The 16,621-nt window shown below is 41.5% G+C and overlaps 1 protein-coding gene across 2 annotated transcripts in view; it reads left to right on the forward strand.

Annotated features, from left to right (window-relative positions):
• Positions 1 to 576: 576 nt before the first annotated feature.
• UGGT1 (UDP-glucose glycoprotein glucosyltransferase 1) overlaps positions 577 to 16,621 on the forward strand; it is a 123,734-nt gene continuing 107,689 nt past the window's right edge. For both annotated transcript variants that reach the window (XM_019931819.3, XM_019931820.3), the window contains exons 1-4: positions 577 to 786; positions 5,377 to 5,512; positions 10,595 to 10,677; positions 13,034 to 13,164. In XM_019931819.3, the coding sequence (XP_019787378.1) occupies positions 729 to 786; positions 5,377 to 5,512; positions 10,595 to 10,677; positions 13,034 to 13,164 (408 nt within the window). In that variant the 5' untranslated portion in view covers positions 577 to 728. The remainder of the gene's footprint in view (positions 787 to 5,376; positions 5,513 to 10,594; positions 10,678 to 13,033; positions 13,165 to 16,621) is intronic.

The following is a 16,621-nucleotide window of genomic DNA, read 5'->3' on the forward strand; positions in this document are numbered from 1 at the left end:
ACAGAGAGCAAAAAACTAACTGTAATTCAGTGAATTAAACAATTCCTTTTTTATGGAAGCATCACCTGAAGTGATTTTAAAAACACACAACAGAAATCTACTAACACAAAATCTCCCTCAAGAAATAAATTTTAAAAGTCATTTCCATTCCTTAAAATTATTTGAACTCCTTTTAGTCCAGCAAGGAACAGAAAGCCCAGTAGTCAGCTACAGAAGTTCTTAAGCACAGTAGAGACATATAGCTATCAGATTAAGGCAAGTGTTTTTAGTCCTTGCTCTGCCATTCTCAAGCGAAGGACTGTTTGTGTCATATAATCAAAAGTCAGTTAAAATTTTACACTTTCTATGTAAAGAAGTTTCTGGGTCTCAGCTGTCCCCCTTTACGAGACCCCACGACCTCGAAGACCGACGCCTCCCTAACCACACTGAACTGCAAAGAGCAAGGAGGCAGGCGGGGCCTCATCGGATGTAAGATGGCGGCCGAGAGACGCTCTGGGCGGCTCCGGCTGCGACTCGGTAGCCGGAAGTCCTCCGTCTCTAGCCAGTAGGAAGCGGAAGTAAAGGGCGGTCGGCGGCAGAGCTCTATCTTTGCAAGGCCGGCTTGCGAGAGGAGCCACGGGAAAGGCGCGTGTAGGCCGCTCACTGGCGCAGCTGCTGCCGCCCCGCCGCTGCGCCGCCCCGCCCCGGCGTTGTCGCAGGTGCAGTCGTGGACGAAGCGCGGCCCCGGCATGGACTGGAAAGGGTCTGCGGGCGGCGCGTGTGCTGCCGCTGCGCGGCCGGTGACAGGTACCCCTGGGGGGGGGGCGTGGGGAGTTCTCGCGGGGGGAGAGAGGGTCTGGGGAGCGAGGCCACCTTGTGTCCCGGTCACCTTGAGCTTCCTTTTCTTCCCTGACTCAGTTTCCCCTCCTGTATCCCAGCCCTCCCCTTCTTTGCGAGTCCCCCGAGTTGTCCCTTGGTGTCCTCTGGGCACATACCGTCTCTGCGAGGGTGGTCGCGGGCTCTGTTTAGCCGTTTTGAACCTTCATTGAAGAGCTTCGAGACCCGTGTGCCCAAGTGCAGACGGAGGTGGGGGAAGTGCCCTAACGTGAATTTCGTCCAAGCCTGACCCCAAGTAGGCTGAGAACCAGCAGTTTGCAGGACTCCGGTTGGAGAACGAATGGATCTTTTTATAGATTTCTTTTTTCCCTACAATGAATTCGGGTGATGAATATTGGTTCCGTTTTCATTTAATACGAGGATCTGATGGCTGAAAATTGGATGATCCGGTTTCACTTTTAGTGTGGGACCTGCCAGAAGAGAAAGATCTGCGTACATCGCCAATCGGTTATGGGTGGGAGCTCTTCGTGTTCCTTGGCCAGAATCTCTAGATCGTTTTGCATTTCTTGCCCGATTTGAGAACTAGCATATTTTGTTCATTCAAAGTCCTGGGGTCTTATGCCTTACTGTGTTACACTGTATTGGAAACATTGATTCATCGTGTACTTGGCCAGCCAACTTTACTGTGTGATGTTTGAAGACATTTTAAATAGCTATATGACAACAACACAAAGTTTGGGTTGATTGTAGCCTTTCCATTTGACTTCCTTTTGTTAAACTTAGCTGAAACTCATCTTTATTGAAGGAAATAAACGTTGCTTTATACAGTAGTAGGGCATCTTCACAGTGCATATTTAACTTGAGGAGAATAAATTGAACTATGGAGAAAATACCATTAGACTTTTTCTCCAGTTACTTGCGATCATTTTCATATTACATGTATAGTATCTAATTTTAACCTGAAATTGCATGTATGTGGTTCACAGCAAATGGGTTTTGCTAACAGGTATAAGTGTATATTAAGTTTAAATTTTTCAGAAGTAAATTTATTTCTCAAGAAGAGTACTTCCTGGTATTTTTCCTTGCTGTTATCATATATGTTGAAACTCGGATGGCTACTTATTAACTTGCACCCTGCAAGGTTTTTTTGAGTTTGTAAGCTATTTTCGTCAGTTTAAAAATGGAAAAAGAAAAAGTTGATGATGATTTATAATTTTATGCCTCTTCTGTTTTCCAAAAGTGAAAAACATTTGCCATAATATAATTTTGATTAATATTTTTGATAAATGAGCAAGAGATAGTGTCTTTAAACTAAAGAAACCGGGCCACACACTAGATCTTACTAGATGAATCTTTTGGGCGTAGAACCTTTTAAAGACTGTTTTTAATTTATCCATCATGCTGGAAGCGTGATGCCTATAATCATGCAGTGCCACGCTGCAGATTCTGACAGCTGTTATTTCACAGCTTTTAAGGTCAGAGGGTCAGAGTGATACGGGATCTCGTAGAATGAAGCCATCCTCAAACAAAAGGCCACTCAGTGACGTTCTTATTTCTACTTCTCTGGACAACCTTTTCCTCTGGTGTTACCTGTGGTATCAAGGATGTGGGGTAAGGGAAAGCTCTTCTTTAGTGTGTAGCTTTCCTCTTTTTCCCATCTCTACTGATGCTGTACTGTGCCCAGAAACTCTCTCCTTAAAGCAGGGCAGGGGGATCTCTGGGTGAGTCATGGTACGTAGAGTTTTCATTTTCACCCTTCTTAAGTCTTAGGCCTTTTGTAGCGCCTTTACTCTTGGTGCCACATCCCTTTCTTCCAGTGGCTTTCATTCATCCTTTGATGAACAAAGTCTGTGTTTATTTTATTTTGAGTGCCTCCTGTGTTCCAGGCATTATGCTAGGCATGTGACTGATGGACAAAACTCCCTGTGCTTGAGGAGCTCGCATTCAGTCCCCAGAGCCAGCCCAAGTATGGATCTGTTCAGGCTGGTGGCTTGGTTTGGTTTGCTCCCAACTTCAGGCTCACACCCTTGGTTTCAAGTTGAAGCTGTACCTCTCTCAGCCACCTGGGTCCCAAGGACTCTGCCCCTAGAAAATCTTTGGACTTGCCTTGGGTCTTGTAATAAAGTCCTTTGCTCATTCTGGGTCTGCACAGTATGAATTCTTACCCCTTCTTAAAGCCAGAGGACCAGGGCAGAGAGCATGGTATTGTGGAACTTTTGAAAACAGGCAGATGTGGGTTCCAAACATTGCGATTTATTAGTCCGGCAAGTTACTTAGCCTCTCCGAGCTGCCATTTTCTTATTTTTCAAGTAGGGGTGATAGTGTTTCACGCATCATGCAGCGTATTTATGGACTACCTGCTGTTTGCCAGGCCCTGCGCTGTTGGCTCTGGTGGACAAAGGGGACGAGGCTGCCCCCCTCGGGAGCTGCAGTCTCCTGGGGCCTTGTGTGAAAGGGCTGGGTAACGAGTTTGCAGAGTGCTTGGCAGTGGCGCTGTCCAGAGTGATTCGCCCGGAGTAATTGCTCTGTAAGTGCGGGTGTTTCCTGGGGCCTTCGGTCCCTCCCTGTCCCCTCCCCACTGTAGTACTTGACACTTTACAAAGTGACTTTCACGTTGCCTTCTCAATTCGCTCGTGGCGCATGTTGCGGCAGGTACTGTTATTCCTACTTGAGAGAGTGGGAGACTAAGGGCGAGGGAGTTATCAGGTGAGGTGCCTGGGGTGAAACTGCCAGTGAGTAGCAAACTCAGGAGTTGATCACAGGTGCCTGACTCCAAAGGCTTTCTCGTCCTGCTAACCCGTGTTTGTTCTATCATGAGGCACAGGTTTCTGAGGCTAGAGTTTCGGAGAGAGTTGAGTGGGCTGAAATTGTATGTAAAAGTTTGGGTCCTTGCTTCCTCCTCTGCGGGAAATGTCAGTAACTTTTGCTACATTCCGAGAGGGGCCTGCATCGACTTGGACTTCTCCTCCCCCGCCCCCAAGCCAGGAATCAGGGCCAGCAGGTTTCATTGTCAGCGGTCTAGTTTGCTTAGTCCTTGTCTTTATCGATGTTGATTTTTTTTAATGTTTATTTATAAATAGGATGTTCATATTAATTTTTTTTTGTTTCCAAAGAAGCTGGCAGTGCCTGAACTTCAGACTCTTTTAAAAGCAACTTTTCTATTTGGTAGAATTCATTTCTCTTCGGACCATTGTTCTTTAGAGATATTGTGTGTCATATGAAGCAAGATGTTGGCACAAATGATAAAGCTTTTTGTAAAAGGAAGATGCTGACTGGTTGCTCCAGTATGTGGGCTGTCTCTCCACAACAGTGTGTATTATAACTGGCGTCGAGGAATTGGGGTGAGCTTTACCAGACCTTAACATTCAGAAGCACAAGTTTGGTTTAGTGTTTCCCACATATTCTTGTCCCCTTTGGGTTCCCATTCAAATGGGTGGAACTTGGATGCTGACTTTTTATATCACAGTGGAAGTCGATTAGGTTGTGTTAGGCAGACTTCCAGGGATGAAAACACAGATCAAAGAAGCCTGCAGCCGGAGACCTTTTGTGAAATGATGTGGACCCCAAGGCTCTCGGCATGCTTGCTGAGGCTGCTGCTGGGGATTTAGGAGGCCTGCATTCTGTGGCCCTGCTGATTCACCAGTGACCCCAACTTTCTTATTTTATAGATGGGGATCTGTTGAGTTCTTACATTTCCTCATTCCAGAACCTGTATTTGATTTTACATTCGCGACCCACCCTATTAGCTTCCTAAGGCTGCCATAACAAAGTACCACAAACTGGGTGGCTTGGAGCAGCACTTTATTGTCTCACGAATTTTGGGAGGCTAGAAGTTCTAAATTAAGGTGTCACAGGACCACGTTCCTTCTGAAATCTGTAGAGGAGGATCTTTCTTTCCCTCTTCCAGCGTCTGGTAGCCCTGGGTGTTCGTGGCTTGCAGTGTAATTCCAGTGTCTGCCCCCGTTTTTACTGGGCATTCTCCCTGTGTCTCTTCATGTAGTCTTCCCTCTGCATGCCTGTCTCTCTGCCCACATTCCCCCCCCCCCGCCCCGCCCCTTTCTTTTAATAACACCAGTCATTGGACCAGGGCCTACCCTGATGCCCTCATTTTAACATGATTACCTCTGTAAAGACCATATTTCCAAACAAGTTCACATTCTGAGGTACTGGGGTGGGGTAGGACTTCACTCTGTCTTTTTGGGGGAATACAGTTCAACCTGTAACACCTTTCATTTGTGTTTTCACCTGTCTAAGCTTTATTTACTCTCCTGCTTCATAAAGTATGATTGTGTGCAACCTGCTGGGCCACCAGCTGACTTTTATATCTCTGTATGGTACAGGCACCTAGGAGATGAAGTGCAGCCTTTGTAGGAGAGAGTGTACTGAACGACACACCTTTAGTTGTGTCTAAAGGTCTGCTGAACTATCTAGATAGTAGGTGCTGTTATATTTCGGAAGCATTTTTATTTCTGTGATAGTCATGTTATTTTTTATCTCTAATTATTAAGATTCAGGTTTAAACATTGCCTTGTAGCGAAACTTTTTTTTTTCCCTTTTTAGGGGTTTGCCGTAAAATGGGCCTTCTGACTGTACTCGCTGGACTATGGCTGTTTTCCTCAGCAAAGGCAGATTCAAAAGCCATTACAACCTCTCTTACAACAAAATGGTTTTCCACTCCGTTGTTGTTAGAAACCAGGTAAGAAGACATTTTTTTTCTTTCACGTGTTTGAGTGAAAATGTAGGCTCTGCTAGTGAATATTCAGGAGGTTTTTAGGGCGTGAGGTTCTCATCACATGCATTTAGTAAGAGCTTCTTTCAGCGTGCACTGTGCTTGTGTGCTGTTCACAGGCTGTTAGGACACAGACTCTATCTGTCAGCAGGCTAGGACTGAATTGATGATAGAGATCTTTAGGGATTTCTTTAGACAAATATATTGACTTGGTTAAATTATTATGTTATCGTCCAGGAAAAGTGTACATGTGGTACTAAAGGAAGAGAGAGTTCTACTTAAAAGAAATTTTCTATTTATTTGAAGAAGGTGTTAAGAGGTGTTTAATAAAAGGAAGAGAAGAGAGCTTGGCAAGGTGGGGGAAGAGGACATGACCCTCCCAAGAACTTGGAAGGAGACCCCAACATAAGAGAGTGCAGGGGGAAGCTAAGAAAGTGGCCACATTTTATCCGATTGTAGCATCTCCAAAATCAGGATGCATTTAATCAAATCAATGCTATCTTAAAATGGGTGGCATCTTTCACTCAGTGTTTCATAAAACAATGATATGTCTTAAAATTGACAGTGTCTTTGGGCAGCATTTCATCCTGCTATTCCTGAAACATACTGGACCCCAGTCTCCTACCCCATCTCTACCTTAGTGCTCCTCTGCTGGGACTGTACCATCTGGGGCTACAGGAAACTCTAGAAGATGATTCGTGCCTGTCTGCCTGATCCCCTACATAGCCATTTCTATCCCGCTTTGTTCCTAGGGTCTTGGTGCAGAAAATGAGTTTCAAAGGCCTAGGCCTTGAAGGGATTTAGAGCATAGCAAATATGCAGTAAATCACATCAGGCTTCCCACTGTTATCTCTCAAGCTAGAAGAGATTCCCTGGTCTGGGGAGTACAGAAGAAAATAAAAGTTGAAGGAAACTTGACAACAGCTCAAGTGAACCCTAAGAAGGAGTTAGTAGATGGATCGTAGAAACCACACATATGTTTTTAGGAAAAAGAGAAAACATACATCTCAGTTTCTCAATAAAGAAGATCTCCCAGGGACTTCCCTGGCAATCCAGTGGTTAAGACTCTGTGCCTTCGATGCAGGGGGTGCTGGTTTGATCCCTAGTCAGGGAACTAAGATCCCGCATGCCATGTAGTGCGGCCAAAAAAAAAAGATCTCCCAAACTTGGAAAAAAGAATTGACAGTGTCTTAAAATTGATAAAATGCAATATAGTCAATGATTTCTTGGGAGATTTTAACCCAAGTGTACGTTTTATTTAGTGTTTGTAATATAAATATAACCAGATACCTCTCTTTTAGTCAGTTTTTTGTTTGTAGAGGGAAACTTATTTTTATTGTATCTCAAATAACATATAGCTAGGACCTGTAGAGAATCTTTCCAAAGCATACATTTAGGTAGGTGAGCCATGAGCATTTGGTAACTTTCAGAATTTGATATAGCTGGAAATTTGAACTGTTGTGTTATATCAGTTAACTTTGTGGTCTAATTTTATCTTCTGACATCTTCCCCTTGATCCCTAGGAAGATGTGAATGAAGAGTCTATTGTGTTGGTAGTGTATACGGATAGTTGTGCCTTCTAAGGCAAAGCCTCCTCTGGTACAGGATTGAGGAGAGGCCAGTGGGAACGTGGGACGCGTAGGAGCCCGTCTTGACTTGCTGAGGAGCCTCCCCGACTTTCTGCTGAACAGACTTTCTCCCATCACTTGTCTGTGCCTCCCTTTCCTCAGCAATAAAATGGCAAACCCCCTCCCCCCGCAAAACTCCAACAACCCCGTCTCACCCCCAGAAACCCCCAAACTCCACTGCATGTATTTCATAGTGATGTCACAATAACTAATTTGATAAATAGGTCGAGCCCCTCAAATGTCCGCGCTTTGTTGGATCTTGGTGGTTGTAACAGTGAAGTGTCTGAAGGTCATGTGAGGTCCTGGACTGCCTGAGCCAGGACTCTTGTAGCTGAACATTTTTTCTTCCTTTCTGCTAATCTTATTTTGGATGATTTATCTGGTGTCAACCTAAGTCATTGAGATTTACTATCACTTTCTAAATAATTTTGTGCAACTAACCGTAACGGATGTTTTACGATATTCTGCTTAACATTCTTCACTGGATTACATCCCATTACTCTCACTTAGACTAACAAATTTCTTGGTGTTTGTCTATTGTCTTAGAAGAGTCTTATGGCATATACTTATGGACTTTTGAGAAAGTATGCTAAAATTGTCAGCCTTAGTTGATCAGTTTCTTTTCAGTTTCTTTGATCTCTGTGAAGTGAGTACTGTAAACTGTTTCCTTCGCTGCAACTTACCCATAACAAACATAGCGCCTTTTCATGATATCCTGGCCATTTGCCATTTTGGTTCATTATTTTTACTTCTCTTCTGTGGCTATTTGCGAACAGTTTGCCAAGGAAATGGGACGTGTAGGCAACTCAAAAACACTGCTGTGCTTTTTTGAAACTACTCTATATTCACCTCCAGAGCTAGCTGAGGCCACTCTCCTTCCCTCCTGGGTCCATGGCAGACATTGATGGTGGGTCACAGCACTGTCCATTGGGGGGAGGGTGAAGGGCCAGAATCTTTTTCCACACATCGAGGCATGTAGCTAATACAGACATTTTGTCTTTTTTGCTTCTGGCCCTTAGGGACTAAAACTATTCTTGTGTGTATTTTTATTTTTAAAATTTTTTATAAATTTATTTATTTATTTGACTTTTGGCTGTGTTGGGTCTTTGTTGTTGCACGTGGGCTTTCTCTAGTTGTGGCGAGCGGGGGCTACTCTTCCTTGCGGTGCGCGGGCTGCTTATTGGGGTGGCTTCTCTTGTTGCGGAGCACGGGCTCTAGGCGCACGGGCTTCAGTAGTTGTGGCTTGTGGGCTCAGTAGTTGTGGCTCGCGGGCTCCGTAGTTGTGGCTTGTGGGCTGTAGAGCACAGGCTCAGTAGTTGTGGCACATGGGCTTAGTTGCTCTGCGACATGTGGGATCTTCCCAGACTAGGGATCGAACCCTTGTCCCCTGCATCGGCAGGTGGATTCTTAACCACTGCGCCACCAGGGAAGTCCCTTGTGTGTATTTTTAAGTTGGACCTGATGCTAATGAAGGGTTTGTAGCTTTCTGGTTGTCCATGAAGTGATATATATTTAATTGAAGTAGAGCCCTGAGTATGTTTTGAGCAGCTGTAGTTACTAAAAGAAATATTGTGTAAGTAAAGGTTATTATTAAAGTTGAAACAATCATTTATTGAGTGCTTATACAATCATTTATTGAGATATTATAATGGCCTGGGAATGCAGCATGATAGATTTGAGTGATTGAGATTGGAATGTAAATTCCAGATTTTTGATTTACTAACTCTGTGCCCTTAAGAAAGTTAACAAGTTTATAAGTGGAGAGAATGGTATATATATATAATGTGCTCTCCCTCTACCTGTCACCCGGTTTTAGTGATTGTCAACTCAAGTCCAATAACCGTCACCACCACCACCCTCCTACCTTCTCCCGCTAGAATATTTTAAAGCAAATCCCAGACATCGTATAATGTCATCTGGAAAACTATCAATATTTTACTCAGTGGAAGTTTTATCGATATTTTACTCAGGTATCAGAAGCTAAAAAACAATTTAAAACAAAAAGCAAACAAACTTAAGCATACTATAAACAAATGGCAGCGTTCCTTTTAATAATACCTTGTATTGTTCCTGTCTTCCGTGGATTACTTCAGTGGATCTGGTAATTAATTTTCTTAAGGCTGTTTGACACGTAGACGTTGTAAGACTTATTTATGCAGTGGGGTGAAAAAGAATGTACGTTTAAGAAGTTTTCCTGTAATTATATGAAAAGTATATATTTATGTGCATATGGCCTCTGTAGGAATCTAAGCTAAGATTCACTTTGTATTCTTACAAAGAATACAAAGCATTTACTTGCATATCATAATCTATCTGTTTTACTACCTGTTTTCTTAGACTATAAGCTGTTATAAGGTTGGTATGATGTCTATGTCAGTTACTCGAAAGCCTAGAAAATGCCACACTCAAGGGGGCACTAAATAATTTAATACATTATGATGATGGGTATTTTCAGAAACCTATTTTTAGAGAAGCTGTGCATTACCAGGAAATGTTTCTTATGTTGCCATATTTCTGTGTCTAGCTGTGGAGTAGAGTGAGAGTTGTACAGCCCAGTGTTGACAAGTAATGGGAAAGTCTTCCTTTGGCTAGGTAAGCTGCTATCCAGATCTGTAGTTTGCTTTCAGACAGGGAAAGACCACCACTACATTGGTATGCCTTGGAGGAGAAGATTACCGATTTACATGAATCATTCAATTAGTACATGCATTTTCTTTTAAGGGATTTTAGGCTCTTGACTGCAGGGAAACGTAGAATAGCCATTTTATTTTAGGTCAGTACAGTAGTGTAAAGTCAAGGAAAAAGTTAAGATGGCATTAAGTTCTAAGACCTGATTTTATTAAATCAGTGCTAACTTTAAACTAATATTTGGTGATTTTGCAAATTTGGATTTGTGGATGTAAAAAGATTACGACATGCTGCCTTTAGTCTCCTAGAAATTTTTCTAGGGTTCATGTTTTCCTTGGGAGAAACTTAGGCGAAAACATATTTTTTTGTTCTTTGCAAGGTATTTCAGAAAATGAGTGAGCAGAACTAGTACTAGAATTATCAATTTCCTAATTCTGCTTCTACTACTGACAGCATTTTTCACAAATGAGATTTCATAACCTTTCTTTATATTGGGACTTCCCTGTTGTTACAACATTTCTATTATTCTAGGTTTCTTTAGGGATACCTATTAAGCTATTAAGTGAATAAATTACTAAGCTAATTATTAATAGCTAATAAGCTAGTAAGACTTGCTTATCATTAGAAAATATATGTTATACATGTTCGTGTATAATATATATTATCAAATAAAAGCCAAGCTTTGGACATTTGGTAACTTAAAAATCTATTTTTACTCTCCTTAGTAATATAGCTTATATTGGAAGATTTCATTAAGTTGTTTTATTTCTGATATTTCCCCCTTTTCTCTCAGTGAGTTTTTAGCAGAAGACAGTCAAGAGAAATTTTGGAATTTTGTAGAAGCCAGTCAAAATATTGGATCATCAGATCATCACGGTAAAATTGAAGCAAATGCTTCTTTGACTTCGGTGTCTGGGAATATATTAGAAAAATTGATCTCTTTCAGAGTATGTGTGGCATGGCAGTTAATGGAATACATTTTTATCTTTACTGACTAGAGTTGTGATGGTAGCCAGCAGAGTCAACACAAACTAGTAATTATTTTTGAAAAAGTTTATAACTTTGGTGATAAGAGCTACCTTTGATTTTTTTTTTTGTTTCTCCCCTTGTTTTTGTTCTTTTGTGTTCTTTTATTGAAAGTGCTACATGAATATTTTGTGGGAGTCAAATTCTTTTAAAATCATTTAGCATTTACTTAATAACCATCAGATTTGATTCACTTTCTTTTGTTATGAACTAATTATACAACTGATCTATTATCTGTTAAGTTTGTTATCATTAAGTTAGTGCCATCCAGAATGTTTTCCATTATGCATGCCAGCCACACACAACTGGAGTGTCAAGGTGTCAAATTAATGACAAGGTAAACTGTATCACTTGTTTACAGTTTCTGATGAGCTTTCACAAACATTTTCCAATTCAATATAAGCTACATAGAGTATGAACATTAATAGTCAAAGATGCTGATACATGAGTAGTTAAAACCTTGAGTATTACATTGACAGGCGTAAGTCCTTGTTGAAGAGAAAATGTGTAAAAATTATGTGACTGCTGTTAATATTTGACTAATTGATTTTTAACTTTATGATATTTAAAAATTAATACATATTTAAAAAGTCAAGTCTGAATCTTTTTTCATGATTTAAGTGCATAAAAGTTTTGAACAAGCTTTGGTTACATAATTTGTAAGCTTTAGTTACATAATTTGTAAGCTTTAGTTACATAATTTGGAGTCAGCTAGAGTTGTTTGAGTTATCAAAAAATCATTTTAGTTTATGACTTCATAAAACAAATTTATCAAAGTAAGTTTTGTAATGAATTTTGAATTCTGACGTTTAAAATGAAATTTCTTCAATATAAATGCTGATGTGTTCCTGGTTAAAATTAGGGGAGTATGAATTCTTGGAAGTGACCATGAAAGTACGTTAAACATTTTATTTGAAATACTAGTCATAGTCCGCCACCCAAAGATAGTCACCGTTAACATTCTGGCAACATTTTAAGATATTTCTTTCTGATCTCTTTTTCTACTTAGAAGGTGCTAATGCCATATAGAACCTTTTACATTTTGCTTCTTTTTTTGCGGTACGCGGGCCTCTCACTGTTGTGGCCTCTCCCGTTGCGGAGCACAGGCTCCGGACACGCAGGCTCAGCGGCCATGGCTCACGGGCCCAGCCGCTCCGCGGCATGTGGGATCCTCCCGGACCGGGGCACGAACCCATGTCCCCTGCATCGGCAGGCGAACTCCCAACGACTGCGCCACCAGGGAAGCCCCATTTTGCTTTTTTAAATGTGAAATATTTTTCTTAAATTTCTTTTTGGAATAGATAATAGTGGTTTAAAAGTCAAAGCTATACAAAAGGCTATACACAGAAAAATCTTATTCCTCCTGTTTCTCTTGGCTTTTTATAGCCATTTAAATTAATTTGTTTAGTCTTCAGTGTTTTTTTATTTTTTACAATAAATACATAAGTATGTATTCCTATTTCTTATTCTTTCTAAGAGTAAGAAAAAATTGCGTACTATATACATTGTTTTGTACCTTGTGCTTTTCGTTTAATATATCCTGGGGACTTTTTCATACTGGTACATGCGTTTTTTTTCCCCTCAGATAATGTGTTCCAATTGTTTTAATGCTTCTCCCCAAACTACAGTTTCATTAGTATTCTTTAATATCTTGTACTTCCTCATCACACTGCTCCATCTTGTTGGGTTATTTGAATAGATAACATATGCAGACACTGTGGTTACAAAGACAAGTCATAGTTTCGGGCTTTGGGGCCCCAAAGGCTCTTTGGGAGGGGCAGTTAGTAAGTAGGTAAATGAGTAAATGATGTGCTAAGTGAAAGAGCTAAGCGAAGAAATATTATGGGAGCAAAGAAGAGATGAACTTGGTCGAGTGAGGCATGGGGTAGGGATAGGCGGTGCCTCCCTGGAATAGGTGCTCTCACAGCTGAATTCTTCCTGAGGAAGAAAGTAGGAGTTAGTCATCCAGGTAAGTGGGAGAATTGCAGTCTAGGGAGAGGGGATAGTCTGAACAAAGGGAAGAAAAGTCCAATTGCATGGTGTACTTCAAGGAATTCTAAGCATTTGACAGCAGCTCAGGACAGTATAATGGTAGCATTTTGCAATCAGTACGCTTTTGTAACACATAGCTTTATACTTTATGAACTATCTTATTTGGATACCTCTAGTCATATAGAATTATTTTGGTTAATGTTCTTCCTGACAGGTACTGATTATTCCTATTATCATGCAATATTGGAAGTTGCATTTCAGTTTCTGTCACGACTACAGCAGAATCTGTTGAAATTTTGTCTGTCTCTTCACTCCTACTCAGCGACAATTCAAGCCTTCCAGCAGGTGAGTTCAGTGCTTACACGTGACAGTATTCTTTAGTGGTTGCATATCTTGATCGGCTGTATTGCAGTTGTCCTGGCATAGTATTACAGAACTATACCTTTTCTACCTGAAATTGTCTAGGATTTACAATTTGTTTATAAATAATAAGCAAAATTGATGATGTTAAATCTTCAAATAACATATTATAAAAAATATAATTTGCACTTATTTTCATTTAAGGAAAAATAAAATATCTACACAAAAAACTGCCTACCAGACTTTATTTTTACAGCACAGGTGAAGAGAGAGGCGATACAGTTTTTGCTAAACCAGTTAACCCTGAGTGTGATCATAGCCTGTAGATCTAAAAGCGGTTCACGGGAAATACAGCAGATAGGAAATGTGAAACAATATCACAGGAATACAGTCAGGAAAAGCTAGGATGAGGAAAGCTTTTTAGTAAAATAATCTGATTTTGTCAACAAGTAAGTTAAAAGGAAAAGAAAAGAGGGAAGGAGGAGCTTCAAGAGAGACTTTAAAAAGGTGTCAACTGGGGCTTCCCTGGTGGCCCAGTGGTTGAGAATCTGCCTGCCAATGCAGGGGACACGGGGTCGAGCTCTGGTCTGGGAAGATCCCACATGCTCTGGAGCAACTGGGCCCGTGAGCCACAACTACTGAGCCTGCGCGTCTGGAGCCTGTGCTCCGCAACAAGAGAGGCCGCGACAGTGAGAGGCCCACGCACTGCAATGAAGAGTGGCCCCCGCTTGCTGCAACTAGAGAAAGCCCTCGCACAGAAACGAAGACCCAACACAGCCAGAAATAAATAAATAAATAAATTTTAAAAGGTGTCAACTTAATTCAACGTGTGGATCTTGTTGGATTTTTAAAAAAAATTTATTTATTTTTATTTTTGGCTGTGTTGGGTCTTTGTTGCTGCGCGCGGGTTCTTCCCCAGTTGTGGTGAGCAGGGGCTACTCTTCGTTGCAGTGCGCGGTCCTCTCGTTGGGTGGCTTCTCTTGTTGCAGAGCACGGGCTCTAGGTGCGTGGGCCTCAGCAGCTGTGGCACTTGGGCTCAGCAGTTGTGGTTTGCAGGCTCTAGAGCATAGGCTCAGCAGTTGTGCAGGCCCAGTTGCTCCGCGGCATGTGGGATCCTCCTGGACCAGGGCTCGAACCCGTGTCCCCTGCATTGGCAGGCGGATTCTAAACCACTGCGCCACCAGGGAAGCCCCTTATTGGATTTTGAGTTGAACAAACTCGTAAAAAATACCAAGAGAATCAAAGGTGTGTATGCTGATTGTATGTTTGGTATAAAAGAATTGTTAATTTTAAAACCTTTTTTTTTATTCTGAAATAAAAACAGCATAGAAAATGACTCACAAGAAATATATAGTATAAAGAATTATAGCGAAGTGAACACTCTTGTAATTTTCACCCCGGTCAGGAAACTGAATTTAGCCAGGCACCATGGAAGCCCTTGATGTGCTGTGTCCCCATCACAGCTGACTTTTGGCCTTCAAAAGGAATCACTTTCTTCTGTTGGAATCATTTGCTGTTTTTTTTTTTTTTTTAAAAAAACATTTCATTGCCCAAGAGTTCATCACCAAACAATAGAGTTTAATCTTGCCCAGTTTTAAAAAAATTATTAATTTTTTTTGGGGGTGAGTGGTCTCTTAATTTATAGGTTCTCCCTCTATCCCTTTCTTTTCTGTTGAATAACTTATACTGTTTGCCCTATTAATTTTTTTTCTTTCTTTGGCCCCAGCAAGGCCCTTGCTGGATCTTAGTTCCCCGACCAGGGATTGAACCCAGGGCCCCGGCAGTGAAAGCGCTGAGTCCTAACCACTGGACCACCAGGGAATTCCCAATAGATTGCTATCATTGCAGAAATTTCTCTTGTACAGCACTCGTCTATAAGAATAAGGGTGTTACTCTGTTTTTCCCCTCTCCCCTTTTCTTATAATAGCTTTGTATGGGATTTGACACTGAGACTTTTTCTGCTCAATTTGATGTGAAATTAGTTTTCCTTAACTTTTGGAGGTCAGCATGGTTCCCTATTCTGTTGATTTTATGTTGTGTTAAAATAGGGTGGCTTTAAAAAAAAGGTAGCTTTTGCTTTTTGAAACTTCCTGACTCTGCTCCCCTCTTTCACTTTTATATTTGGACTTTTTCTTTTATTGGCTTTTATCTCTGTCCTGCTTGAGTTTTATTCTGCCCTCAGCAGTTTGTCCTTAGAGGTGGGGCCCTTTCCTGGAAGGGAGTCCTAGCCTGTGAGTTATGAGTTCACAGTGGTCAGACTGCCTTGTGCTTACCTGTACTAGGTGAAACAAAACCCGTCGGCCCACCATACTTTCCAGTGAAAACCTTTTGGCTGTTTTGGGGTTTTCTTGTTTTCAGGATCATCAGAATCTCTGCAGTTTCCCTCTACTTCTATGGCCTCTGATAACCGCAGGTCATTTTTGTGTTTTGTATCATGGGGATTTCCTTCCACCTAGTTTTGTCATAAATGTGGTCCACTGGTTTTTGTTTTCATTTTTGCTTTGTTTTTATGGGAGAACTTGGGAAGATTGAAAAACTCTGCTGCCGGTGGCCATCAATACAGAATTGTATTACTTTTTTTTTTTTTTGCGGTACGTGGGCCTCTCACTGTTGTGGCCTCTCCCGTTGCGGAGCACAGGCTCAGCGGCCATGTCTCACAGGCCCAGCCGCTCCTTGGCATGTGGGATCTTCCTGGACCGGGGCATGAACCCGTGTCCCCTGCATTGGCAGGCGGACTCTCAACCATTGCACGACCAGGGAAGCCCTGTATTACTTTTTTTAAAAGTGTGATGATGGTAGTATGTTTTTTTAAAAAAATCTCTGTGTTTTGGGAGTTCCCAGGTGGCCTAGTGGTTAGGATTCTGGGCTTTCACTGCCATGGCCTGGATTCAAACCCTGGTTGGGGAACTGAGATCCTGCAAGCCATGCGGCCGGCCAGAAAAAAAAAAAAACCAACAAAACACTTCTGTGTTTTATTGAGATATAGTGAAACATTATAAATGAAATGCTATTTGGAGCTTGTGTCCAAATGATCCAGTGGAGTGTGGTAGGAAGGTGGAAGAAATGAGATTGGCCATGAATTGATAATTACTGAAGCTGGGTCATGGGTACATAGGGGTTTATTGTACTGTTCTTTCTTCTTACAAACACAAGTTTGTAAGTTTTGTAATAATTTACAAAAAAGAAGAAAAATGTAATGGAAAGTTTTAATATTAATTTTTCATAGCAAGCTTTCCATTTCTCCCCATCTGTTCTTAATTATTTGTATTCCAGCAGTAGAAAAGGACATTCAGTAGGAATGTGTTACATAATGACATCAGTGTGTACCCAGACCTTGTCAGTGTGTCCTTTCCTTTCCCCATCTCTACACACTCATGCTTTGCAGTGTGCCTCCCGTTTAAGTTGCAGGTGGACTTATCTCATTGTGCCTGGGCGTTAGTGC

The sequence above is a fragment of the Tursiops truncatus genome, chromosome 7, assembly GCF_011762595.2.
Source record: "Tursiops truncatus isolate mTurTru1 chromosome 7, mTurTru1.mat.Y, whole genome shotgun sequence".
Lineage (NCBI taxonomy): Eukaryota > Metazoa > Chordata > Mammalia > Artiodactyla > Delphinidae > Tursiops > Tursiops truncatus.